The 27,714-nt window shown below is 40.3% G+C and overlaps 1 protein-coding gene across 4 annotated transcripts in view; it reads right to left on the bottom strand.

Moving 5' to 3' along the window:
- The window catches only part of STK39 (serine/threonine kinase 39), a 78,078-nt gene extending 61,360 nt beyond the window's left edge, over window positions 1–16,718 (bottom strand). Inside the window, exon 1 of one of the 4 annotated variants that reach the window (XM_017838925.1) lies at window positions 16,035–16,718. In XM_017838925.1, the coding sequence (XP_017694414.1) occupies window positions 16,035–16,065 (31 nt within the window). In that variant the 5' untranslated portion in view covers window positions 16,066–16,718. Of the gene's footprint in view, window positions 1–12,291; window positions 12,395–15,529; window positions 15,761–16,034 lie in introns of those variants that run through there. The other 3 variants (XM_017838917.1, XM_017838941.1, XM_017838932.1) reach the window with 3 other exon arrangements.
- Window positions 16,719–27,714: the final 10,996 nt, after the last annotated feature.

Below are 27,714 nucleotides of genomic sequence, written 5' to 3'. Positions count from 1 at the left end.
CTATTGTAAATATTTTATTATAAATTATGGATTTCTGGTAAGTCATTTGAGAAACGTGTTATATTGGCCTGCTTATACACTACGTTCTATTTATTTGGCAAGTCCTAGATGAATACAAATTGTGAACAAAAAGCCTTTTGTTGTCAAGCTCTACAAACGTGGATTCAGTTACCAGCCGACTTAAGAACAATTGAGAGCTTTTCCCTCTGCACATCTGAAAACAGCACCAACAATACCTCATGACTGAAAGTTATTGTCCGTGTTTTAATTGCTATTTGCTTAGCTATTTTCATGTATTGTTGGTTCACATGATGTTTTCACTCAAATCACAAAGCTTTTTAACGGTTTATGAATTTCATGACAAAATTCTGAGCTCATCTTCAAAAAAAAAAAGTTTCAACAGGACTAACTAGTCATGTTTTTGCAGGATGTGGTCACAGACAAATATTGACATGTCCTGTTCTGTCTGCTTATAGAACAAAGCCTTTAAAAATTCCAATAGTGTAAGTAATAAAAGAATTAAGAGATTTTAAAAATTAAATAAGGCGTCCCAAGGAAGGAACCACCAAGTCAGCACAATTCAGTTCGGGTAAGACTCATCAACATCACTTTAATGAATTCCTCAGTAGACATTGTTACTTTGATTACACAACTGTAGGTTGAAGCAGGGTAAAGAAACCAAATTTTTAGCTATTACATATACAGGAACAAAGACTGAGATTTTCCTTATGCATCTTTTTCATCTATGCCAGTAGTTTTGTCTACATGCAGGAAACATCCAAGATCATTTTCAAAATAGATTTGTAAGGCCACATAAAAGACAAACAGAAAAAGCACACTGAAAAATTATTCACCCAATGCCAGGGTGAATCTTGACTGCTTCCTCAAGTTAAATGACAGTAAGTAACACTTCAAAACATTTTGGAAAAATTAAGTTACAAAAATAGTACATTTTTCCATGTTTTCTCCTCAGACAGAGATGACTTGCAATGGGATGTTCTTCACCTCATGAATGTGATGCACTGGCAAAGCAAAAAACTTTCTAGGTTTAGAATAAGGCCAATATACCTGGTTTCTTCTTTCTCCTGCTTTCTGAATACTCTACACAATACAGCATTTTGACAGTAAAGACGATTTGTCCAGTTTGCATTCTCAGTGGGACCTACATACATCAAAAACTCACTCGAAAATGCAGTTTGAAGTACTGAAGTAGGAGCCAGGCACTAAGTAGCAGTATGCCTCCTTCCTCTTAAAAGATGTTCTCCTCTCCTCTGGCTTACAAGGTGAACAACCAGGGATAGAGATAAGGAAAACGTGCAGCTTCCACATCTGGTCAGAAGACTCCTTTTGTGTCAATAAAGAGATGTCTACCAAGCAAGTAGAAGCGTGAAGTGTTCCACAGTAGCTATTAGAAACCAGACTACCCAGATAAGCATTTCAGTTGTGAGCTAACAGACTACAGAAGTCATACATTATCATACAGTGAAACTGAATTGTCACAGACAACTATTTAGCACAACAAATTAGGATCACAGAAAATGATTGCATAGAATAGATTACAGTCAACCGTTCCTTGTCAGAAGGTAGGACTTCAGTATGTTGAGCCTTAGAAGTCTCCCAAAACCCTCACAGCAGAGAATACTAACTACGCCACAACCAAAGCACAGACAGGTTCTAGCGTTCAGTCTCCATTTAGGAAACTGGTATGAAATTATATATATATGTATAAAGAAAGCTCAGGCTGGATAAACCAAGAAGCCTTTGCATCCAGTTGTCTCCTGGAGGAGAACAAAACAAAAGGATTACCAGTGGTCAGACTCAAGCAGGTTTGTACGAACAACAGGTTTTTTCCACTACTAGAAAAGTCATTCTGCTACAGAAAAGTTCTCTTTGCCAGTTTCAAAAGTTAGCAGGGAAATAATGCAATTCCAGTCCACATCAAGATGCCTGCTACTCCTGTTACACAACAGACAACTGGTCAGAGCGTTTCATCTCGTCCTCATGTATTTGCTGTCATCCTTCCCTCTAGTGCAAGCATGCCCTTACAGACAACCTGCCCCTTCATGCACTCCCTACCATCCTGCCCTCAATGCAACAGAGCCATTAGAATTGCTATAACTATTTGGATTCACACAACAGAAACCTTAAAAAGACCTTCTACATATGGCCACACTTCTCTTCTGAAAGGATATAACCAAAAAGCAGTTTTCTGCATTCCACTTAGCACATACTTCACATAAAACTCATAAAAACTCCACAAATTATCTGAAAAAGTTCCTACAGGTTGTTCTAAATCTGACATAAAGAAATTTTTTCTCTTTTTTTTTTAACGCAAATTTAACCCTTGCAGAACCTGTTTCCAGCTGGCAAAGAGAGGATATTTGAACAACTGTGATCAACAACTGACATTAACATTTTAGTTTTAACTACTCTCCACTAGTCAAGCCTCAAAAAGATAGACAGTGAGGTGAGAAGGCTGGACCATATCACTTGCATATTGCACATGCACACATCCCTCATATAAGGATGTGACACTTCATTTATTCCATTATTTATAAATGTCTGACACTTTCCACTCATTATGGCACCAACATTTCTTTTCAATTTTCTTCTTCTCCTTAAAAACAAAAGTCAGTAAGCTCATCAGACCATAATGATTTATCAAGGCTTGTTTTTTTTTTTAGTAGCTCAGTGTTAGTCTCTGCAGTATTCCAGCACAAATGTCTTTTAAAAATTTCTGCATTCCAGGTCCCTACCCCAACAGACCTTCTCCAACATCACAGTGGTTCTAATTTCTGAAGAGGAGGATGAAACTTGTTGATAACAGTAAGTGTTCTTGTTGCCTAGGTATCTGAAGGGTTAGACAGCAGTAGCAACTGGAGAATACTAAACACCTTATGTCAGAATCTACAAAGTTTTACACACCAACCTATACCATATGCATTTTTATACACATCATCTGCTCCCCCAACATACAGAAACCTCCTATTAAATGTAGCTGATTAGTGGACACAAATTTTGTCATCCTCAATTTCAAGACTAAATTGTAGCTATCCGTAAAAAGCCAGTACTAAACAGAATCAAATCTATGAAAACGGATGAAGCAGCCATGAAAGTATTTCTATTTAATCTCTCAAGACAGCCCATTTCTAAAGAAGAGTCCCCTAGATCATTGTTAAATGTAACTCATACACAGTTGTAACTGCAGGATTCCCTCTGTGTAGAACAGAATGTATTTGTGCACACAAACTGTGAGTGCACAAACCTAGGTTAGGTTTCCACTCATGAAAACGTGTGGAGGTTTTTTTATGTAACATAGAAAGCTTCTGTGCTTATATACAAGCTTGGACAGCTATGTCATATATACTGTATATTGCATGCAATATTGTGTAGTATATTTGCAGCATAAATGTGTTATGAATTGATCAACACTTCAAAATATTCCAGAGCAGCACTGGGCCAAACTAGTCACTTCAATTTTGAAAGAATAAATTCTGTTGCTGGCAAAGCAATACTTTCGGTTAAGAAACAGAGAACAAAGAACCTTTAATTTCTTTTGGTTTCTAGCTTTTACTCCACAACACTCTAGATGACTTTCAGTATTACTCACTTTCTTTCATATTACTTCCATTGATTAAAAATTAGTTATAAATCAGCTGATTAAAGCTCATTTACACCACATACTAAACTCTAAATCTTTCTAAAACTTAACTTCTTCACAGAAAATGAGTCATGATTTCCCTTCACATTGTCATGACATAAATACTTGTGTTCTTAAGAACCCCACAAAAATTATGTAAATACAATTTACTAACAATTTCTGCCCATGTTGTGTTCTTAATTCATGCTAGGATTAAATCTCTCCCCTTATAACTCACCTGGATACTATTTTGCTTATCCTAGTCACTAGGCTTATGACATAATTCACTTAAAATACAGTAAGTGTTCTATGAAATCTATGCCCACACACAGAATTGGTACTTCTGCATTTTCAACATTCAAAAAGTAATCGCTTTTGATTCTTCATTGAGCTATACAAATATCTTTATAAGAACTGTTATTTGTAAGTGAAAAATGTTCATATACAAAATCCACAATTGCCGCTATTTCAGAATTTGGAGTTATTAGAACTGGAATTTGCTTTGTGGAAATGTCAGGATAAGACTGGTGTGACCAGCAGCCCCTGCTCCTGATCCCTTGTAATGTGGTTAACATAACTAACACGACTTTATAAGGCAAGCAGCTATTCTCTGTGACTGAAGAGGTCCCATAGTCATTCCTTTTTCCTTACTCTCAGGCCCTGAAGGTCCTGTGAACCAAGTAGACAAACCAGATTTCTTCTTCCTCTCCCTACCAGCCTCAAGATTCCTGAGCATCAGGGCAATTTACAAGTCCTGAGTAGGGACAGCGAGACCCATGACCCCTGGTGGCCAGATATGCTTCCATCATCATCTGCTTCCTCTGAGGACTGACTCTTACACATGTATGTTCCTCAAGTCTATATTATGATTGTTGTATTGATGCAGCAAACAATGTATTGAATTTTGACTCTATCTGCAGGGAGTCCAGGTGACTAGAAATAGTTAAGTTAAGTTGTATTAAAAATTCTGTATTATTTAGTTGATGAGAAGTCATGTTAGGGTCTAGGCAATTAGAAATCTTAAGTTATCACATTATAAATTCTGTATTACGCTACTTATAAATTGTACTAAACTGATTCTGATTGTAGAAACTCTGTGCCATTCTAATCATATGTCTGTGCTATAGTATTCATACTATCTTGTTAAGAAAATAACGCTTCAATTATATTTTAGTGCCATCATCATTCTGCCAAGGATCCCTAAAAGAACCTGTCTGTCACCTTAATGGTAAGCTTGATTAGCAGATACTTGGGAGCAAAGAGATGTTATTCTCTGGTGCATAATTTACTTCTCATGCACCGCAAAATTATTCTGCTTACATATGCTGAAAAAGAAGGGTATGGGGGGAACAACCAAACCACAGAGACAACTTACTAAATACAGCTGAACCTAAGGCAAAGAAGTAATTTAGCTAAAAACATTCAGTTCTGACCCCAAAACATGTTGAACCTCTCATAAAACATGCTACTTAAAACATACAATATGGGCATCAAATGTGAAATGCAAACAAAGTACCTCCGTTCCAGTTTGCAGAACTCACACTTTCCTCACGAGTCCCATGGCTTTCAGGTCTGCTTGAAGTGTCTTATAGCCACTTTATATACCTTGTCCACTTACACTTGCTTCACTATCATGTTTCCAAAGTTGTGATTATGACGTAATATCAAGAACAGCATTTTAAGAGCTTAATGAACTAAGGTGCATGAAACTGAACTGAGCACTGAAAAGTCAAGTTCTATACCTGGAATGATTTCTCCTCTCAAGCACATTACTTCCATATGAGCTGCCATTATTAAGACAAAAAAAAGTGAAACAAGGCGTTATGTGTAAGGGCAAAATAAACTACACTTGGTTTCTATATGAATTCCACTACAATTTACTTATGGACTAGAAAACACGTGTGCCAATAAACAACGAGTAACATTACATATAACAGTCCATTACTTAAACAGATTTAAAGGAATACTTTTCTTTAGGGCTAATGAAAAATAACTAGCTAAATAAATAAATCCATTTGAGCCCAGCACCTAGGGGGAAAAACAGGAAGATTACTGTGTTAGTTTGTCATTAGGTTAGATTATCTAAAAGAATGTGCTGGTAGGAATGTGGATCATCTTTAAAGGTTTTCTGAATGGATTCTTGAAAAGACCAAAACAAAGAGCTGAGCCACAAGTAATAATGTCACATATAGAAAAGGTATTATTATCTGTTAAACTAGCTCAAAAGACAGAGGAGGGGGAGAATAGCTCTGAGGCACACGAGGTCATCTCCAGTTAACATTAGTTTTGTAATCAGATATGCTCTGGCTTCCTTCAAAATGAAAAAGAATCCAAATTCACTCACACTGCAAATTTGTTAGGCAAAAAGAAACACAGAAAGTAGCAGCCAAAGCACTTGCAGCAGGCTCTTTCACCCACACTGTCACTTGCTCTCGCAGCGCAGTCAGCAGCACAGCCGTGCCACACGGCCGGCACAGCGCGGGCAGGGGGCAGCTCCCATCGTACACATCACGTTGGGGCTGTCCTGTGGCAGGGAGAAATGTGGATGTACTGCACTCCACGTTAATGAATCCAACAAATTCATATTCGTTCTGCATTTTCAAAACAAAAGATGTGAAAAAAAGTAAAGGATACTACTTGGTTTAAGAATTTATTGATTTTATATGCCATGTTATTATGCATTCATTCTCACACGAAGAGAAACGTGGATTCTGATTGTTTCATTCCCCCTATTGTTTCATCATCAATATTCAATACGATACAAATCTTAACATCTGGAAGGCAAAACTCACAGTGAAAATGTCTCTGCATAACAACACAAGAACTTGATATCTGGTATTCACTGTGGGGCCAAAAGTTACCTTACTAGGGTATCATCCAAACTCCATGGAATTCCTTGTTATACAAACAGGATAAATTGAAGATTTGCTATGCTGAACCAGACTTCCTGCCTAGAAAAAAAGCTGTTAAGAGAGAATTACTGTTCATTTCTGAAGTAGCACTATAAACAAATGCTGGTGTTGATTTAGTTGGCATATTTTATTGTTTGTCGTTTAGTTTGAAAGTAAACACTTGGAACAATTCTAATACCACGAACGCAGTATTTTCCAAGTCTTCCGGATGTCACCACATAGTGCATCATTCTCTTCTGAGAATGAAGAATGGCAATCTACCAAAACAAAGGCATTATTGCTACTGGACTGTCATAGAGATTCTAATTAATACTGCAGTGTTGAGCTACAAATCATCTTCAGCTAGTTCATCCCAACAGAATGTGCCTGCTAGAATTTAAGTTCACTGCAGCCACACACTACAAGCAAAAAAACATACCTATTTCTCATACTGCTTCATATGAAGCGATGGAAGAGTTGGAGCAATATAAATACTATCATATCATTAAATTTTCATTAGGTGATTCTAATCTAATTCTAATGAAGTTCCTATTATTAGTCTGAAGTGGCTCAGAGTCTGGAAGCATAAGACAATAACAGGAATAAATTATAAGTTTAAATTCAGTCCCTGTAATAAAATATCTTCAAAGTAGAGAAGCGAGAAGAAAAAAAAGCAACTTTATAATTGAATAGCCATGCTTCTGAATCTGAGTATGTTGCTTCTCAGAAGTCTAAAACAACAACTCAAGTTTATGATCTTGTTCATATTACTCCTACAAGACAGAAACCACAATCAACAAACATACAATATTTTTCTGGTCTGTTACATTAACTATTTTTATACCACTACCCTGAAGCAGGTATACTTGGCACATAGACATTCAACACGGATCTTGACCTTCAAGACCTTTAAGTACACAGTTCTTCTGAAAGCATGACTAGAAACACAAAAAAGCTTCAAATTTTCAGTCTGCTGTTAGTTCTAATTTCTCTGAGTGCATAAGCATAGCTCAACTTAAAAGCTATGCAACATAACCATTACATCAGCCTTATAGGACATTCTCAAGTTTCATCTATATTTAACTTACAATCACAATACCTCAGAGGCATTTAGACATCCAAAGGAATAATTAGGCTAATAAAATTATTCAGAAATTGTTATTTGTAAAGGCAAAGGATTAATGGAGACAGCTAATTTATCATACTGGAGTTTCACAAAGCTGTTGACTAAAGCCACATACTTAGTCAAATATTAGGTATTTGACAAAGGACTGAAAATATTAACTCCACCAACGCCACAAACTTATCACTTCAGCTAACAAATGGAGAACACTGTTCAAACTTTTCACTGAGCTTCTCTCACAAGGAAGCTGCAGGACTGTCACAAAGAGTAGCCCTGGAAAAGTGTGGCAACAAACCTGGGAATTGTTCTGAGGGACTTTTTAAAACTCACTGCCTTCATCAGAATTTTCAGCATCTCACCACTGCCATGTAAATTTTCTACAGAACAGTCACCCAGTCAACTGAAGCCTGCCTAAAACCCAGGAAGCATGCACACTTTTCCACACTTCCTCTTTACTGCCGTTCCCCAACTATCTATCTCTTGAAAGGTAACCAACTCTCAAAGTAACTCTGACTTGACAGCAGTTTCAGGAAAAATTAGGTTCCTCCCCCACTGTTGGGTACCACGATTGTTTCTCCCTGTATACTCTCATTGTTTTTTCTCATTAATACATTTTCTGCTTCAGGGCAGGGTTGTTTTTTTTCCCCATCTTTTCAGTCTAGTGCTCCTAGTCTCCTAGGCACATGTTAAATACCACAGCATGGTCTCCAGCCAGAAGCAGTGTGCAGGAGGAAGCAGGTGGCCAACAGGGCTGCATAGCCACCACACAACCCTAGGGTCAGCAAGGGAGGTCAGCAGCCAAACCCCATCAAAGGCGGCAAGAAACAAGCATTCAGCATGCACTGCTTGTTTCACTTACAGAGTTGATCCTACAACCACAGTGACTTTAGAACAGTGTTCTAGAGACTGATAGATATATATATATACAGACTTTTTTCCTTCCTACAAGAAAAAAATAAAAGTTTTAGAAAAAATTCTTGACGTCATAGCATACCAGCATTGCCTCACTATGCCACTGCTGGATGATAACGTTCTTTCACCCACAAGCTTCCACCATGCAACCCTTATGCACACCCAAAGACACTCAAACTTGGCAAGAAACAGTGAAATTTAGCAGAGCCATCAGGATTTCATCCTACTAGCAAGGCTGTGCTGCAAAAGGCAGAAAAAAGTAAAAATCCACTCGCTCAATACAGTTCATTCTCTATTTACACAGGGTAAACAGTATCAACACCTGTTAAGTATGATTCCTTGTGGGGGACGGGAGAAACTCACTTTTAATTTTGGGCACCAGAAAATTTCCTAGTGACATTTATTTTCCAAGTTCTGCAAGCAGATTGCTCCTGTGAAGCCTCTGCTCAGCAGTATCGCAGTGACTTCAGCAAACCCAAGCTAACAAGAGTAACCAACTTAATGTTTAAAGCCCATTCTTTAAAAACCAAGAACTGCTATTATTATGGGAAGAAAAAACAGCTTCTATCAACTGCTGCCTTATAGTTCTGAATTATTTTGGAGGGGGAGAAGGGGGAAGAGAGAGAGCACCAAAGGGGGCACATAGAAATGAAATATGACCTAGACAAGCAGCCTCTGTATAAGCCACCCACATCTCACTGTTTTTTACTCTCAAGCCAATCAGAACAGATGTGGTTTTGTTTCCAGTCAACAAAGAGAAGTTCCATTTGACAAACAGATTCTGGAAAAAAACAACTGGTCTTGGACCTAAGAGAAAGTGGTTATTTGCTGAAAGAAAAAAAAGTAAACCAGTTCTAAAGTTATTTCAGAGCAAGCTACGACCCAACCTAAAATAGCTCTCCCAGGTCTGAACTTTGCCCCTGCTATTGAAATACAACACTGGTTACAAGAAGTGGTTCCACTTTGAAGATGCAAAGCCTTGCTGTTGTAATACTTAGCAAGAGTCAAAATTATGCAATCCCTTCAAATTCCCACATGCTCACCAGTAGAACTACTCCTCTTCTAGCACTCAAGCAACTCTTGTTGAGCCAAGACTTTCCAGGTCCTAGAGGTACTGGACCTTATCTGTAGGAAGAACTTGGATGGAGAGGAAGGAGAAAGCATGGGGACTGGAGGGAAGTACGCAGATTCCAAGAGCAGGAAAGCATATTTTCTATACATTATCATTACATAGCACCAGTCAACTGTCTGATGTGTTGATACATGTTCCTTTACCCTTCCAGTTACAGTAACTTTAAAACAAGCTTTATACGGTGGTTACTTGCAATCACGAGAAACCCAAAGAACGTTTTGCTGCCTTTTTTTCTCTATTTTCACGTATTGTAATTAATCTTTCTGACAAGTCTGAAATCCAATTGCGTGAGTTAATTTTTTTTTAAAGTCACTAAATTATGTAACAAAGTTTGATTATTGAATCACTTAAAGTCTAACTTCTTTGAAGCAATAAAAACTACAGCCTTGTCTCCAAGACATGTATTTCTAATGCAGAAAGTTCATTTCCATTTAAAAAAAAAGCCAAGATGGGGGTTCCTTCCCCAACACTATTACTATCATGTGGAGACAAGGCAAATAATTAACTACAAGCTCTGCACAGCCTCATTAGCAGCACAGCACCGTGAGTTTTCTACAAGGTATTTTTAAATTGCACCATGACCACCTTTACCCTGGCAACTGAATTAAAAGCCACTCCTTATTAGGATACTATATGGGGATCTAATATTTCCACAGTTTCTACAAATGGTTATTAGCAGACAGAAAATCTTGACCAATTATTCCCCGAAATGTAAAATTTAATTTACAAAATTAAACCCTTCCTGTCAAGCTACAGTTGTATTAAATTACGATTAATGTTATGAAGGCTGTATTTAATACGTGCATATACGACATGCTTGGGCTGCTATAGCAACTTTTAAGACTTATTGGTAAGGAATAGAATTTGCTTTGGAGCAGAATTAAGGCAGATACACACTTCTTTTTACAAAAAATTTTAGTAAAAGACCTTAGGTAGCATTAAGTATTACTTATCAAATTATGCAGCTTCTCATGCAAGAATTCCGGAGGTTTGGCAAGAGCAACTATCACGTTTTACCATAGCTTTAGTTCCTCCAGTGTGGTATTTCACTAAGCACAGTTTGATTTAATTTACAGCATATACATAAAAACTACTGAAAGAAAGCTCTTCTATTGCTTAAAAAAAAAATAAATCTGATTAAGCACAGGGATAAGAAATTTTGGAAAGTGAATGAAACACAAGCATCTGATTAACAGAACGCCACAGACCTGTAACGTGACCTCTAACTACAGAGAGGCTTTTCAAAACAGCATACATCATTACAAACATGAACATAGGTTCCTGAGAATCATAACCAGAGACCTCTCTACAGAGTCAAAGATCTCTGACTACAAAAAATATAGGAGAGTCTATTCTCCGTCAGACAAAGATCCATTAGCAATATATGCAGCAGGGGAGAAAGAAAAAGTAAATAACATACCATAGAAACACCAACAAAGACCCCAGAGCCATTAACTGAGAGTGGTTCACAGGCTGCTTACAATAAGAACCATAAAATCGGCAGAACAGTCTCAAATGGTAACTTGTTCTACTCAAAATCCCAACACATTTGACTTAGTAACACTGTGCCTTATGAGGCAACAAACCACAAGATATTTTTGAGCTCAAAGTTGGAAAGGCAAAACTAGACAAATGCACAAGTTCAACTAGGGTAACATTTTTAATGAGTTGCAGTCAATAGAGATAATCCATCTCGTAAAAGTAACCCTTTATTTTCGATCTAATTCTGGTTGTTTCCTAGCCAAATTAATTTTCCAAGTTAGTTGCAGTAGAAGAGAGAAAAAATATAATTTTATAATGAAAACTAGCACCCAAGCTAATCACAGGATAACCCACTGCTTTTCCATAATAGAATCAACCTTCCACAACTATCAATGCAAGATGACAAACATTAAATTACATCCAGCAGAGGAGCATCAAGTCCGAAGTCATTTTCCAAACACAAGTCAAAGCCACTTGATCATATCAGTTTAAGAAAACCTTTTAAAACCAAAACAGAAACTAATAAAAAACCCACCCAAAATCAAACAAAAAACCCAACCAAGATTTAATGCTGCTTTGTCTCATCCAGGTGATGTAAGGCTCATTACAATGTGAAAAATACAGACAATTTTAATACTATTCAATTTCTTATGTTAATTATGATTTAAATGTTTGTTTTGTGAAGATTTATATTGCTTCTGAGGAAAAAAACTCTCATATGTACATGACAGAAATCCAGAGAAATCTATTTCAGTTATTTTATTCTGAATATTTGGTTATAAACCCAAACTGCATAAGAACACCTCTCAAAGTATTGCTTTTATTAGCTGCTTTTTTTTAATCCAAGTTATACCCATCTTAAAAAAAAAAAAATTCCACTGTGCATTTTAACTTAATGCATTAAAATCTTAGAAAGAGATCTCCCAGATCTTCACTAAATTAAATCTGGCTCTACCTTAATAGCAATTACAGTTCTTATCTCTGTAACTACTGCCGGAAGGTTGGTTGGATTCTCCTGTCCTAACAGTTAGGAATCCCCTTCTAACTTCCAAATGCGTTTGTTTACAGTCAGCCTGTATCAATCTCAATTAATGTGAAAATTTCCTCTTACCTTTCCACTCTATATATTTACAGATAGCAATCAGAATGGTTTTTTCCTGCTCCAGAAAAGATTAGTATATAGGCATTAATAGGAAGAGCCTCTTCCTTGCATCAGACCTATCAATCACGCAGTCATGCAGCAAGTCAAACAGGGAATCTGATCCAACAGAAAACTGACCCAGCAGAAGAACTAGTTCGCTGTCAGATCAATGAGATCCTTTCAGCAGCTGCCCGTTAGAGCAGAATAAATGTATCATGAAACTGCACACCAAGAGTTTACAGAGAACTAGTTAGCCACCTCGAAAATAAAGCAAATAACATCTCATAAGAAGCCCTCCTTAAAACTAGCATTTTGTCTTCAACAGGCCCTTGAATATCCCAGCCATCATGAAGGATACAACAGACAAAAAAGCTTTATCATTGGAAATCCATACCACGTGGCCTTGGTTTTCAAAATAGCATGTGGCTAGACACGGATGAGCAATAAGAAAAGTTCACATTCTCACAGAGGAAAAGAACAAAACTTCTCTGACCTGCTAAATCAAAGAGATGGATGCCCATATGACTAACAATTACTTTCATTTTATAATCCCCACCAAAACTTTTTAATGCCCCCTAAAAAAGGCCATTCTGCATCTGTGCTTAGTTACCAGAGAATCTAAAGCCTGTTCCATTTGGAAGCTTGATGATAAACCATCATGGTGTATTCACCATGCACACCTTTCCTCCTGCAAAGCCCACAAAGGCACTTCAATATATTGTTATTTTTCTCATTTGACTGGCAAAGGGCTGTTGTAACTGAACTCCTCCCTGAAGACAGTACCCAGCTCCTCAGGGAGAGGTATGAGTGCTTTCCAGAGGTGACTGGCTCTGTTTCAGCAAGTGGTAACTATTCATGTTCACCATGCACTTAACCCTGGCACAGCCCATACAAAGAGCTACCGGTGAACGACGGTAAGACTATGTCATTCCCTCCTCCATCAGATATAAAAGAGATGCTTTAAGAGTCCCTCACCAGGTTCATTAAAACAAACAACATTCTCCAACAGCTCTAAAATTATGTCTGCACTTTGTCAAATGCATAGCATTTATAGGGGTGTTGGTTTGGGGTTTTTTGGAGAAAGTGGGGTGGGGCATGTTTGGTTGGTTTTTTACTATTTTTGATGGTATTAATTCTAAATTTAATCTCATAGTAAGTCTCCTTTAAATTAAGAGAACAAATAGAAGGTGTTAATGAAAAAAGACGTATTTGACTAAGCATAAAATTTTAAGTCAACTGGTACAAAATAAATCTCCGTGAGTTTGAAATAAAGTCATGTAAGCAACCTAAATTTAGTGAAAGTTAAGGCAGGCAAGTTCATTGTGTCCAAGAATCTGATTCAATATACCCTGACTTCAATTTCCTCCCTAGGCAGTCAGTTAAAGAAATTATATCAACATTTAAAAGCACGCATAGGTAACTAGCAATAAAGTTTATCTACAGATTTAGCATCCACCTGTTTAATGGGTGTATTCTTACATATAAACATTTAGAAATACATTTTACATATCAAAAAATACATGCTTTTTAAGTGGAAAGAAGGAAAGGAGTTTCCAAAGGAAACTCTCACAGAGGCATTCTACAGGTATTGCAACAGAAAAACAACTACTATTTAAATAACGCATATGGCTCATGTTATACCCTAGACAAGGACTAGTCCAATACCTTTGAGGCCTTTTTTACCTTAGAAGAGGGATTTACTCCTCAGCAAAGATACATCTTTATGCTAGTAGAACTGCTTCCACTTGGCTAACTGATCCATTCCCCAGAGTGAGAAAGACAAAGTCCAGTAAACCCATACCCCGGGGGGGGCCTCCACAGGCAGCACCTGTTCAACACAGCACCAGACTGGTCCAAGTCAGGCACCTCCAGGGACCTGAACATCTGAACCTTCATCCCTCCTTAGCCCCTATTCACAGCCTAGGAAATGCAAACAGAACCACAAAAGCACCACCTGGGTCAACAGAAAGCCATCTCATTATAAGGAAGAAGTACTTTTCTCAACTATTTTGTTTCTGCCAGTGGAAAATAAAATGCTTAATGACAAAGCTGAGCACACACAACTTCCAACCCAGATCAATAACATGTAGTTCTGGTTGTCATCACCCTGATAAGAGTTAGCAATTGGTGTATAATACTGAAGAAAATCAACAGCATGAGCAGGTAAGACTCCTGGACTTTTTTCACTTAAGTGGCCTCATTCCTAAGAAACAGCAGTCTTAGAGTTGGCCTTTGTCATCTGTATTTGCTGGAAGTTTAAAATGTTGCATATAAATAAAACCAAGTTATCCTAAAGTAGTTAATTAGCAACAAGCAACATATAGGCCAAGAGATGAAAAACTTTCCATCACACATACTGTTAACAACAGTTACCCTTACACAAAGTAAAATTCAAAATAATCTAATCCAAATAAAGGGAATGGAGACTGAACACATCTGATCTGCGTTAGTTGGACACGTGAACGAAGCACTGAAGCACACAACCAGAAAGTCCTCTTCCTATAGGTACATGGGAGGGGGGCGGCAGACAGGTTAAACCTCACACGGCAAACCGGGTCAGAAGCAGGTTGGCTGGGGTCAACGCGAAGTGTAATCCCCCCGCTGGCCTTACGTGCCATCGCCGGGGACGGGGCCGAGGGACACAAGGAGATGGGAGCGAGATTAAACAGTGAGGGAGAAGAGGATACATATATATGGATTAAGAGAAAGTCATCACGTGAATAGCAGATCTATGGGTGAGATTTACCTCCCCCATGAAAGCATCGGAAAAATGCAGAGTAATCTAAGCGGATGCACGCACATGTGCGCATCCACGGCGAGCACACACGCAGGCACACAAAGCACAGAGACCGCATCCACGGAGTTGCCGGGGTCCCAGTGCGACCAGCAGGTCAAAGCTCTAGCGGCGGGTGCCGCTGCACCGCGGGGCAGCACCGGCACTACCGCCGAGCCGCACCGGGCGGGGCGCGGCGCGTTCTAGAAGGAGCCGCCGCCCCCCGGGGCCGCCCGCCCGCCCGCTGCCGGGCGGATAAAGTTTGCAGCAGCAGCAGCCGGCGCCGCCGCCGCTGCAGTGCCGGGCGCGTCCACCGCAGTGAGCGAGCCCAGCCTGCGGGAGAGCGAGCGCCGGTAGGCCCGGGGCCGGCCGGCCGCCACGGCATCCCTGCCTGCCTTCCCCGCCTCCGCCCCGCCGCGCCCCCGCTCCACTGACCGATCACCTCCTGCAGCTCGTAGGCGTCCCTGCAGATGGGCCAGCCGGCGGCCGGGGCGGCGGGAGCGGCCGCCGGCTGGGGCTGCTGGACGTGGACCGGCGACTCGCCCTGCTCCGCCATGATGCTGCCGGAGCGCCCAGGCACCCGGCGACCTTCTCCAAACTTCCCCTCCAGCAACACCTTTCGGCCGCGCTCTGCCTGCCGCCCGCCCTGCCCGCGCAGCCGGCCGCCCGCCCGGCGGAGGGAGGAGGCAGGGCACCGAGGGGGAGGAGGCAGAGGCGGGCGCCGCCGCCGGCCCCGGCCGCTCGCCCCGCGCCGCTGCGGGGAGACGGAGCCCGAGCCCGGTGCCTGGGCCCGGCGGTGCCGGTGCGGTGCCGGCAGGGCGCGGCCCTGCCCCCGGACGCGCCTCGCCCGCGGCAGAAGCGGAGCTGCTCCGGCAGAGGCGCCCCCCAGGAGCGGCCCCGGGCCCCCCGGGATCGCCGCCTTCCCCCCGCGCCTCCTTACCTGTCCGCCTGCTGGCGGCATCCCTGCCCATCGTCCTTCCCCGCTCATCCCGCGGCTCCCTGGGATGCTCTCCGCGGCTGGAAGCACTGCGAAGTCCTGTGTAGGGCTGCGGGCTGAGCGTGTGCAGGCCACGGCCCTGCCGGCGGACTGCGGGATCCGCCAGGACCGAGCGCGGGGCCGGGAAGCTCTGCAGGAAAGCCTTGTCCCGTGGCGGGGATGCTGCACCTGTTAGGCCGGTAACAGAAGCACACAGACTTCTCTGGAGCACAGCTCACAAGTGTCACTGCCGAGAGCACTGCTGTCGCAAGATGACTTGTATTTAAAATTTGGGGACGTAAAGAAAGCGTTTGCTTTCATCGGTGATCGGGCTGCACTCCTGCAAAGTGGTTAAATCGCCATATGACATGAGCGTCCCTTTCATGAGAGAGTAGCAGAACTGCACCATGTCATCTCAGTGCAGACACTGCCTCAGCTCATGCCACCGAGGACTGAGTACATTTGAGAATGCTCCTCTTGGCTAACCAGAAACAAGTGATATAAACAAATAAGAATCATAATTAAACTTCTCTAATGCTTCCCATTATACAAGGTCAGGTTAAAAAAGCCCCTGTGTTAGATGAAACTCTGCTGTTAATACATTTTTTTTCTACCCTTTTAGTTGTGTCAAGTGTTTGTGATATCAGCAGGATTTTACTTACTATGAAGTAACAGAAAATAGCTAGTAGTCTACAGTCTCACTCCTACTCTGAATGCTTTGTATTTTAAGATCTATGGAGATCTGGAAGAAAGAGTGGTAGTAAAAGATTTCCATGTATTTCACAATCTCACTTCCTACTACAGCATGAATTTACGGTAGTTGGAACTAATACAGTACGTGAAGAGGAAAGCTTTCGAAGTCAGAACTGAGATTAAAAGAACTGAACCTCTTAAATTGTGAGGTAGTATGATGTAATGTGATTTAAATTCACACTAAGATACATGTAACAACTAACACCTGTTGGATACTTTATTCAGTCCTAGTTCAGTTCGGGATAATCCTCTTCTACTAACTAAATTTTTTTTATGTGGCTTATTCAGCAAAGACTTTCAGTTAATTGAAGGTTATTCAAAAAAGCAAGTTATTTTTCTTTTGTTATGTTGCTGAGAAAGCTGAAGGAAGAAGTCATCCCAGCCACTGCTTAATGTTTCATCAGAAGGTGTATCGGCAACTTGTAAATATGGAATCATTTGTGCACTGCACCATTTTCTCACAAGCAACAAAGGCTTCTAGTAGTAGTAGAAGAAAAAAAAAAAAACCACACATTTTTGTGCTAAACCAATGATTCCTGTCAATCTTATTTTTAAAAGCTAGGTGATTGAAATATTTTCCTATACTCAAATTAGAAATTATTTGCCACAAAACTAAAGGTCAGCAAGACTTTAAAGAGGAAATATTAAATTGTCATTCAGTATTTAGTTTAATGCCAAGGCCTTTCTGCCAGCAATAGCATGGGGTGGAGGGGGGGAGGTAAGTAAGAGAGCAACAGCACAGGCCAAATCAATCAGCACAGAAAATGGGTTACTCACTATTGATGGAACACAGCCAATTTCTCCATCTGTACTCAGTTGTTGAGAATGGTGGCAGGGAGGGTAGGAGGTGGTTAGTTCCTGAGGCATGAATTTCTGTGATGCTGCTACCATATGACTATTTAAACTTCTGGTTAACATCTGATACCATTAGAGTTATTTTTGTCCCTATTATTGTCCCAGTTTGTTGAAGTAAGCACTACAGCTTTGGGAATTTCTAGGTGCACCTGCACTCTGCAATTTGTCGAAATGAGCAGTTTTTACAGAAGAACCTTCCAGGATGGCAATTTTATAAACAGATAGACCCGCGGGAAGTGTTCCGTGCATTCCGGGTACCATGGAGGAGAGGTCCGAGCGCCCCAGCGCCGGTGCGGGCCCCGAGCGGGGCCGGTGCGTGGGGCCGCCCGCCCCCTGCTGCAGGCGGCGGGGAAGGACCCGCAGCGCCGCAATCGGCCGCGCCCGCTACGCGCTGCTCCCGCAAGGCTTTTCGGACACTGGGAAAAATAGCAACCCGCCGATTTTGGAGATCCCAGAGGAAGGGACAGAAATCACGTAAAAATCACTGTTCTCCGAATTGATGACAGTTCAGAATGGTCCCCTCTGAACGTGGTTTGGCATTTCTAAGCTTGAAGACATAGGACTCCATGAGATTGTCTGGGTCACTGAGTCCACTTTGGAATCAACCTTTTGGTGACTGAATAAAAGCTTTACATAGCCAGGCTACAATCAAAACCGGCAATATTTAAAATCATGTAGGCCACCATGGGAGAAGAGTTAAGCCATGCTCAGACCTTTCAAAAATTCCCAGCAGATGGGAAAAAAAAGTGTTTAGAGGAAAATAACTCAGACTCCATTTTAGGTTTGGAGGATTTAGGCAAGAATAACATTAGTTTATAAGCAATGGTACATACGCCAGTAGCATAGACAAGGGACAGCATCCACCTAAACTCCATTTTTTTCTGAATAGAAAGGCAGCAGATGCAACCTAAACAGCAGTATATCCTAGCATAGACTAAATCAGAGAAAGAAGGAACTATTCTCTCTACCATCACTTCAACCTCAGAGAAACAAGTGAACTAAAACCATGCTCTCCCCCCAAAAATAGTCTAAGATTGCATTTATGACCATCACATACTGTAGCACAGCTCTCTCCGATTATGTAGGTAAGATCCAAAAGCCTCTAATTTGGTAGCAGCGAGGGACAGCTGTCTTTAAACAACATCATGAGATATGAAGGCTGACACAACAGCAGCTGGTGCTGATGGGAGCAGGCTAAATGCTTTCAACCTCCCTTTCTCCTCTGGTGAAAGCATAGTTAAATAGGTAACATGCCCATTATTGTCACTAGGATGCTTGCTTTCGTCAAAGCTTGCAGCTTAGGTTAGTTTCTGCTCACAAAGAACACGAGTATCTTCTTGGCAATTCACATTACAAAAAGCATCTTACTTGATAGAGAATCACAGAAATGTTAGGGTTGGAAGGGGCCTCTGAAGATCATTCCGTCTAAACCCACACCTGCCAAGGCAGGACCACCTAGAGCAGATGACACAGGAACACCTCCAGGTGGATTTTGAATATCTCCAGAGAAGGAGACTCACAACCTCCCCCTGCAGCCTGTTCCAGTGCTCTGCCACCCTCAATGTAAAGTTCTTCCTCCTGGTGAGATGGAAACAATGGAGCATTTACACTGGAAAATCGTGTGAAGGCATTTTTCAGTTAACTTGCTCTTGTTACCAAACCAGCCAAAACTTTAAAATCACCGGCTAAAAATCTCTTGCTAATTCCAGCAGCATGAGCACCAGTGGCTCGTTACCTAAATAATGATGGCACACCAATGATTATACATTTCAAACTTTCAGAATTCAGAATTTTGCATACATTTAGAATATTTACATGCTAGCCATTCATGTATTGGCAACAGTAGCCTTTTTACAACAAATACCTCTTGGAACCTGCAGAAATCACTATTTCCAGTATGATTACTTGAATGAATTTAGGATACGGTCACCATGAAAATGACAATAAACTAAAGATTACTGTTGGTTTTGCACTCCAGTTTATTATCATTAAGATGATGTAGAGGTGTCTGGCTTATTGAGGCTTTTAGCAGGAATGAAGTCTCTGTAGTTGTGAATGAATAAAATTCAAACATATAAAAGAGTTGATCTAGGAACTTCTACAGCTTTCATCACTGTAGGATATGAACATCTCATGCATATTAATAAATTAATCTTCTCATACAAAAAGACTACGGAATATAATTATCTCGATTTCACAAGTGGAAACAGGGAAAGCTTAAGGGATTTGCTAAAGGTCATAAAAGAAGTGCGTAGCAAAACTGGGAGTGCAACATGTATTTTCTTAGGATGGGATTTCACACAGCCTCACAGCAAGATCAGGAATCTAATGTGGTTGACAGCTGCTTAATTCCTGGTTGGGTTCATCTGAAAACACTGGCTAGTCACTGGGCAGCCAAACAAGTGATAGACAGGCTAAACAAGGGAGACATGAGAAAACTGTGACCAATACTGGAGAATGGGATGTGCCACCGTTTAAACAGGAGCACAGTTAGATGTCATGGACATTTGTTAGATGGTCATGGAATGACACTAAGTCCAAAACAAATACCTTAATTATAAAAGGCTATTTATCATTTGAGTAAATGACACTAGCCTTTGTTCATTTTCTTTTTATAGGATTAGGGAAGAAACAGTTCACAATTTACTGGAAAACTACAAAGTTCAATTCAGCAATGTTTAGAAAGTGCTTGAATTCTTGGGATTAAAACACTTTTAAATGTTTTCCTTTTAGTTTGGGGGGTATAAATTGAAATAATTTTGTAATCTAAATGCCATAAGTGAGCTTGTATATGAAACCCAATCATTTAAAAAAAATGTGATTACATTTTGAATTTCCTTTTTCTTTTTCTGATGGAAAACCTAGGGTCTGATGTGCGGTGCTTCCTGGGAGACCAAAATGGCAGTTAAAACCAAAATAAACCTTGCTCATATTTTATGCTTTCTCTCCAACATTATGATTTATAAACAAGACATTAAACTGTCCAGTGCTGCTGGCTAAATTTCTCCTGAAGTAATTCAACAAGATTCTGAGTCCAACTTGAGCATTATAAAAAGCTCAGGCTCCTATCTCTCAGGGCAGCTTGCTTGGCTTTGACAGGATTGTCAGAGCTCCTCAGTCTAGGTCATCCATGAGGAAGAAAACTGTTTAATGAAGAGCTTCTGCTTGAGCAAGCCATGTCAGGGTGCACCAAGGACTGGGCTGCCTGGGGGGCAGGTGAGATGGGAGCAACAAGTGCCAATGAGGCAGCAGGGCCAGTGTCCACACTGAGCAGGAGGCATCCTGGCAGGACACCAGACAGGCAGGGGGGCAGGCCCAGGGATGGCAGCCAGAGTTGGTGACAGTTCAGTGACTGTCAGGTGAGTCTAGGGACAGGGCAGGTCCAAGCTGCAGATAGGAAGCTCAGTCAGCAAGGCAAGGTCAGGATCCTCAAGGTGCAAGTCTGGGCACTACTACAGTGTAGCAGGCTTAGGCAAGGACCCTAAGCCTAGCTACAGCATTGCTCAGGCAAGAATCACAGGCAAGGGTCTGAGCTTGAACACAGCAGAGGACCCAGACAAGGCTTCTCATAGCTCTTTCTTTCAACTTGGCTGTTTTCACAGCACCCTGATCCAAGGTTACAGAACAGCATCATGTCTGAGCTGGCCTTGAGTACTGACGGTAAAACTCCTAGGAGTAGGGAAAGAGGTTGCAAATCCAGTCAGTGCACTCAGAGCCCTGGCAAGATGAGCTTAGCATCAAGAATTCTCGAGTGTTTCCCTTGTTAGGAGCGCTTGCCATACCCACCATTAATTTCCAGTGTCGCATGACAGATCAAAAATACTGTCAGCACAGCTTCAGATTTTAATTCAGAAAACTGCCTAGTGCTCTAATTCCCTCTACTCTAATAAAGTGCTGAAGCATGGCATGAAACTACCTGTTTGGAAAGTTCAGAAACTGCCATCAAACTGCCATCCTTTCCTATTTATCAGTTAAAGCCTGTAACACTTCCTGGCACTAAGACAAGCTATGGAATAATGTCTGAAACAAGATAAGTAGCCTCCACTCTAGGACGATAAAAATACCACTTAAGGCATTAAAAATAGAACTCAAATCTAAAGAAAAATCTCTCTTCCTCAGAACAGTGAAGTGCTTTAAAATTCCTAAGCACTCTAATTCCTATCTGTATCTCCTAGAATGTTCACAGTATTTAAAAAAAAAAATCATTTGTTGACTCAAATATTTAGATATTAGTCTTCTTTAAAAGACTTTTAGCAATTGCTTTGAGTCTTGCACCATTTGCATAATTCAGGAAAGAAGGCTTTAAATGCAGCGATATAAACAACATTATTTTCTAATGTACCCCTTATTGTTTTTATTGTTTCTTTAAAAATCTAATTAATCCATGAATGCCAGAAACCTAAACTAATCAACAGTGTGTTTTTAATAGACAAGAAACAGAAATTAAGCAGTTTAGGCACAACTTATTTTTAGTTTTACTGCCATATCATTAAAATAAACAAAACACCCATAGCAGACATCATTATTCATGGGTGATGTACCCACAAAAGCCCTAAATTTAGTATATACAACTAGGTGTAATATGACAAGAAAGAACTTCTAATTTTGTTTCAATCATTACAAATAGTAGAATTAACTGTGCACAAATGTTGGCTACCCTGGTTTAAGCAGGTTTTGCTGCTATAGCCTGCAATGCATCCTCTGCAAAACAGCAATCAAAATCTGAGCTCTGACTCAGTATTCTGAGTAAAACTGCACATACTAAAGTGGTTACGGTAGCGGAAACCACACTTTGACTAGTTCTGTTTGCTATGCTTAGGTAAGGGTGCTTACTGAACTGATATAAAAGCCTAATTTTGCCAATATACAGAAAAACATACTTGAAAATGGTGCCAGTAAAATGCAAATTATCTCTGTTAGTAAACAAGTCCTAGTGTAGGCACAGCTTTGTTTTACCCATGGTTACCCCACCAACACAAGGCACAGTGCTGGTATGAAAGTACTCACTGGTATGGGTCATCCCACTTACCCAGGGCATCAGCTGGAGCAGTGTAGTTCTAGATGTGATCTTTGAGTGGCACCAGAGAGAGCTGTATGAGAAGAGGATGCTACAAGCCAGGGCAGCAGGGTAGGGCCCAGGGTGAATACTGCTGGGTAACAACCAAAAGGCAAGAATAGTATTTGATGGGAACAGTGGTGTATCTGGAGGCTCTGGGACAACTGAATATTTAGATGATGATCTCCAGAGGTCCCTTCCAAGCCTAACAATTTTGTTATTCTGTGATCCACCAGTACAAAAGACAACAGGAAGATACTTAAACAGAACTTTCATCTGAATCTGCAGTGTTAGTGGAAAAAAAAAACCCAATGCAACAAACAAAAAACTCTTGGAGTATCACCTCATTTTCTACAGTAACTAAAAATTCTTTAATACATCATGCACCTCAGGCACTGTTTACTTAGAATAAGTTTACTACTAATTTTATTACAAAGACTTGAGCAATGTGCTACACATATATTTGAAATGTATGTGTGTGATGTCTTTTAACCAAAGGAAAGTGAAACTATAAGAGGGTATGCAACCTGTCTAAGCCTTGTGCCTTTATGAATTTACTCTAGTTTCCTGCAGTTGACTGGATTGTGGCTGGAAGTGTGAACAAAAACTTCATTGCCAGTCTTTCAATAGTCCAAAATCTTGGTTAGCTTGATGACATGCTGAGACAACTGAAGTTATCCACTCTAGGAAGAAATCTGGGACTGAGAACCAGCACAGCCCTGAGGGAGGAAAAGTGGCAGAGCTCTAAATCCAGGAAGACCTGCAGGTGATTCTAACAACAGTAGCACAAACAAGGGCAATACCTAATATACAGAAAACAAAGAAATGCTATGAAAGCATTTGCTTCCATGCATGAAGAAAAGTAAAAGGCAGGCAGATAAATAATAATTAGATTAAAAACAAAAAGCAAGCAAACAAAAAACCCCCACCAAAACCCAGAAAACTGACTTGAACAAAATGTGGACTGTGATTGTCAAAATACATCTGAAGGGCAGACACTGCAAATTTAAAGCTAACAACACAGGTTGGGATGGGAGGTGCCCAGCTCCACTTAGCAATTCTGGAGCAAGAAACCACCCGAATGTCAACTTTTTAAAAAAAAAAAAAACAGCAATGCTGATCTTTAGGGTAAAAATTTATTAAAAATTATAGACTATGAGTGTATTTTAAAAGCAACCAAGATATGCGACAACACAACTTCCGTGGAGACAAAAGAGTATTTCCTGATAACAAAAAAAAAAAAATAAATAAAAAGACATGAGTAAAATCTTTCATAGACCTGTTTGTGTTGATGGCAGCAATATACAATTTAATACTCTCAATTTGCTGGAACAGATATGCTAAAGGAGTATCTCAGCTAAGCAGCTGATTGACAAAGTCAGACTTGTTTAGCTACACAAATCCTCTAAGTTGCAGTTTTTGGGCAGATCACAGTAAAGTTGGTCATCTTTATCCCTTAATTTAGTAGACTGTTGGAAGTCCTTTGAAAGTAGTGCCATCCATATGGAAAAGGATTGTAATGAAACAGTATCAGATTCAGTTTCATTGATGCCATATCCTGTTACTTAATAGTGCAAAGTATAATTTGACGGTTCTAACCGTGAATCATTGTTGGTAACCTGCAGACATTTTTGATAGAAAACTCCCAACTATAATACTATAATATAATGGAAGAAGCTGAAGGCAGAAGAAAAGATGAGAACAGGTATCAGAGATGACAGATAAGGTCATCTCCAGCCAGAGACAGTCAAAGGAACATATGGCACCTTACCCAGCCCCCAGAAAGGTGTGAGACCAAACACACACAAAATGAGATGTAAGAATGATGGCTTGCTGCAGAACTGAGGCAAGACCACCAAATCTCCTGATATAAAACAAGCACAATAAATTAATTTTCTATACCAATAGTGGCAGCAATATTTCATCTGGGAATCACCATCATTTTTAAGTTGTAAGCCATCTAAGTTGATGCCATTTATTACTTGGAAATTTTAAAAATATCTATATATTTTTAAATGTTGTCCAGAAAGAAAGTTGAAGTACTGAAATCAGCTAACGACTTTCCTATGGTCATTTGCACCACCCCAACTGAAGAGCAGCAACTTCTTTCTCTGCTACAAGCTTTTTAGCAAGCAGATATCAGAATGCATTCCAATAATCTATTAATACCATGGTAAAGAAGACCCAACAGGTTTTGTATTTGTTTCTCTCTAAGAGGCAGAAAAATGGTAGCCTTTAATAACGGCAAAGGAAATTAATATTTCCTCTGCTGCTTTGTCAAACAAGGAATAAATTATGAGTTTTATTTTGTTAATTCTCCGAAGTCTCCCAGCAAGACAACACATAAAGGGCCGTTTGTTATCTCCCCTCTAAAGGGACAAGTTTATGTTGTCTCTTTGATGTACTTCTGGAGTTATATAAGAGTATTTTTCACTGCTTGAAACAGTGCAATATGGAAACTCAAAATATCCAGGATTTTTAACATTTGCAAGAATTATTTATTCTGCTGCAGTAAAACACTATTAATTTTAATGCTATAAACAATACAAAGCCTTTCCTTTCACACTAATTGTGTGCATATTTATTGATATTCTCTGATAGACTTTGCAGTATGAATGCTGTATTGAGCAATTAAAACAACAGCATATGTATAGAGACAGAAAGAAATAAGAAAATATGTTTAATTTTCAGATTCAGGTCGTGTCCACCAAAGGTTTTAAATCAAATAATAAAGATTTATACTTTTAATTAGTGCCTTAGATTCTGGGCTGTAAAGTAAAAATATTAACTACTCTAGGCTTACACAAGATTTTCCCGCAGAACAAATAAAATAGTTTGGGTTTTGTTCTCTTAAATTAGCACTTGCACTGCAGATAGTACTAGTCCTCTTCAGAGCTGCTTAGAGATTCTGACAAAATATTTATCCAACTGTGGAACTTCTGTGAAAAATTGGTGTATGAACTAGTCAAAACACAGGAGGAAGGTCTTAAATCAGTTTAGATGGTTCTTATCCCAAACCGACTGATATTTCAGATTAAAAAAAAAAAAAGGAAAAAATCAAAGAACATTTGCCAGGTATATTTGCAAAGAATGGAAAGGTGACTCATGAGAGGTGTGGGACTCTGTCCTAGTGTCTAAGGCTCACTGGCTACAGTACAGTGATGCACCAGCATATGAATGATAGACCTTTCAGAAAACTGTCCCTGCTGACTGTGACAGATCCCAAGCTGGAAACAGTGCTGCTCATTCAGCACCACCAGTAGGACTACTTTCTTAGTGCACATATCCAAACACACTTATGCACCTGTGCACACCAGTGACAATGTGAGAGCTCTCAACAGACTTCAAAACTCACTATTGCTTTTAAATGAAAATCTTAAATTCTGAAGAGCTCAGCACTGATTCAAATACTAGATAAATATATTAGGCTGGCTGCCTTCAGCCAGGAGAATTGCAACCTGACATACGCATTATGAATCAGGAAAGTAACCTGTATTGATTTGTATTAGTGCTGATCATGGATTCCTCAGCAGCTCTCAGGTGACATTTCCTCTCTCTTGATTAATTATAAGTTCATATTGTTTGTAGAGGCAAGCCAGACAAATGCAAAGAACTATTACTTTCAAATGAGAGGTTTCAAAACAGAAAGAGCTCATGTTTTCTCAGGTTTTGAAGCATTTTTAACCTTGTGACCCTGAAAGTTGCCAAGCTGACTATGCTGGATGCTAGAACCACTTGCTTAATGGAAGAAGAATAATATTGTAAGGCTGGCAGATAGGCTTCCTCTAGCTGCAGAATTAACAGTCTCAGACTCCACCACCCCATCAGTCTTCAGGGTCTCTGCAGAGAATGCCACAGAACATTTAGCAGTGGCCCCAAACTGCAAGGAGAAAACGAACTGATTTTTCTCAGCCAGGTGACGGGGCCAGGTACACTCTGTAATCAGAGGCAAATGAACTTCTCTCACTTGCAGACTGTCAGTTTCTGGATTTATAAGTTGATCAATGCTCTATAAAAGATGTAATCTCTCATATTTGTCCCAACATAGCTTTACAATACCATTCCTTACTCTTCCATATACCTTTTACCTATGGGCTATTTCTGAGACTTATCACAGAGCAGGGGGCTGAGTGCAAGTGCATTTGGGTGAATACATCTTCTGTTTGGTTTTAGCATTGGCTGTATTCCCAGATTTGAAGCTTCTGGAAGGTGACTGTACATCTCTGTCAATCAGGGAGCAGGAAGGGCTGCATGCCCTGGCAAGGGCAGGTGATCTGGGAGCTGCAGGTGCCAGCGAGGGAGAAGGGACAGCGGCCACACCGAGCAGGGTCTGGCAAGACCCCAGCCAGGGAAGAGGGACAGGTCTCACAGCTTTTCACATCAGGATGGTTCAGGTCACCAAACCACATTGTATCAGAGTAGGCTTTGAGCATAGGCAGTGAAATCCCTGCAAGGGGACATTTCCTGGTGATGTACTCAAGGTACTAACAGACCTATGGCTTTGTTTTAACTCAGTTTTGTCCACTGGAAGTTCAGGTTTGTGAATGATAGAGGCTGCTGGTGGGACCTGTAGTCAAAGAAGAAGCAGTGCTCCCTGACTTGGGTCCATCATATCTAACAGAGCTGAAGTGCTGTAATGTTGAAGAGAAGCTGATGCACGTTAACATTTTGTATTAGTTGTGTTGTTGTGCTTAATAGCAACCAAACCAAAGAATTCAGTGCTCATTGTGTAACTACAGTTAAATTTTTTAAAATTTCATTCACACACAGGGATTCAGAAAGTTCACAGCTGTGTGAACAGCTCTTCCTAGCACTACCTAGCACTGGTGAGAAGGGAAGGGCGGCCAGCAAATGTGTGTCAACATGTTTCTCCCAACATGTATTCAGTCCACTGTTGGTTTATTTATTTAATAATACTCTTTATTCTGTTCTCATCATGTTACCTGATTTTTAAGCTGTCTTTCCTTGTCCTTTCCTTGT

The sequence above is a fragment of the Lepidothrix coronata genome, unplaced genomic scaffold, assembly GCF_001604755.1.
Source record: "Lepidothrix coronata isolate B3197 unplaced genomic scaffold, Lepidothrix_coronata-1.0 Scaffold7, whole genome shotgun sequence".
NCBI lineage: Eukaryota > Metazoa > Chordata > Aves > Passeriformes > Pipridae > Lepidothrix > Lepidothrix coronata.
This window is presented reverse-complemented; position numbering and strand designations above follow the sequence as displayed.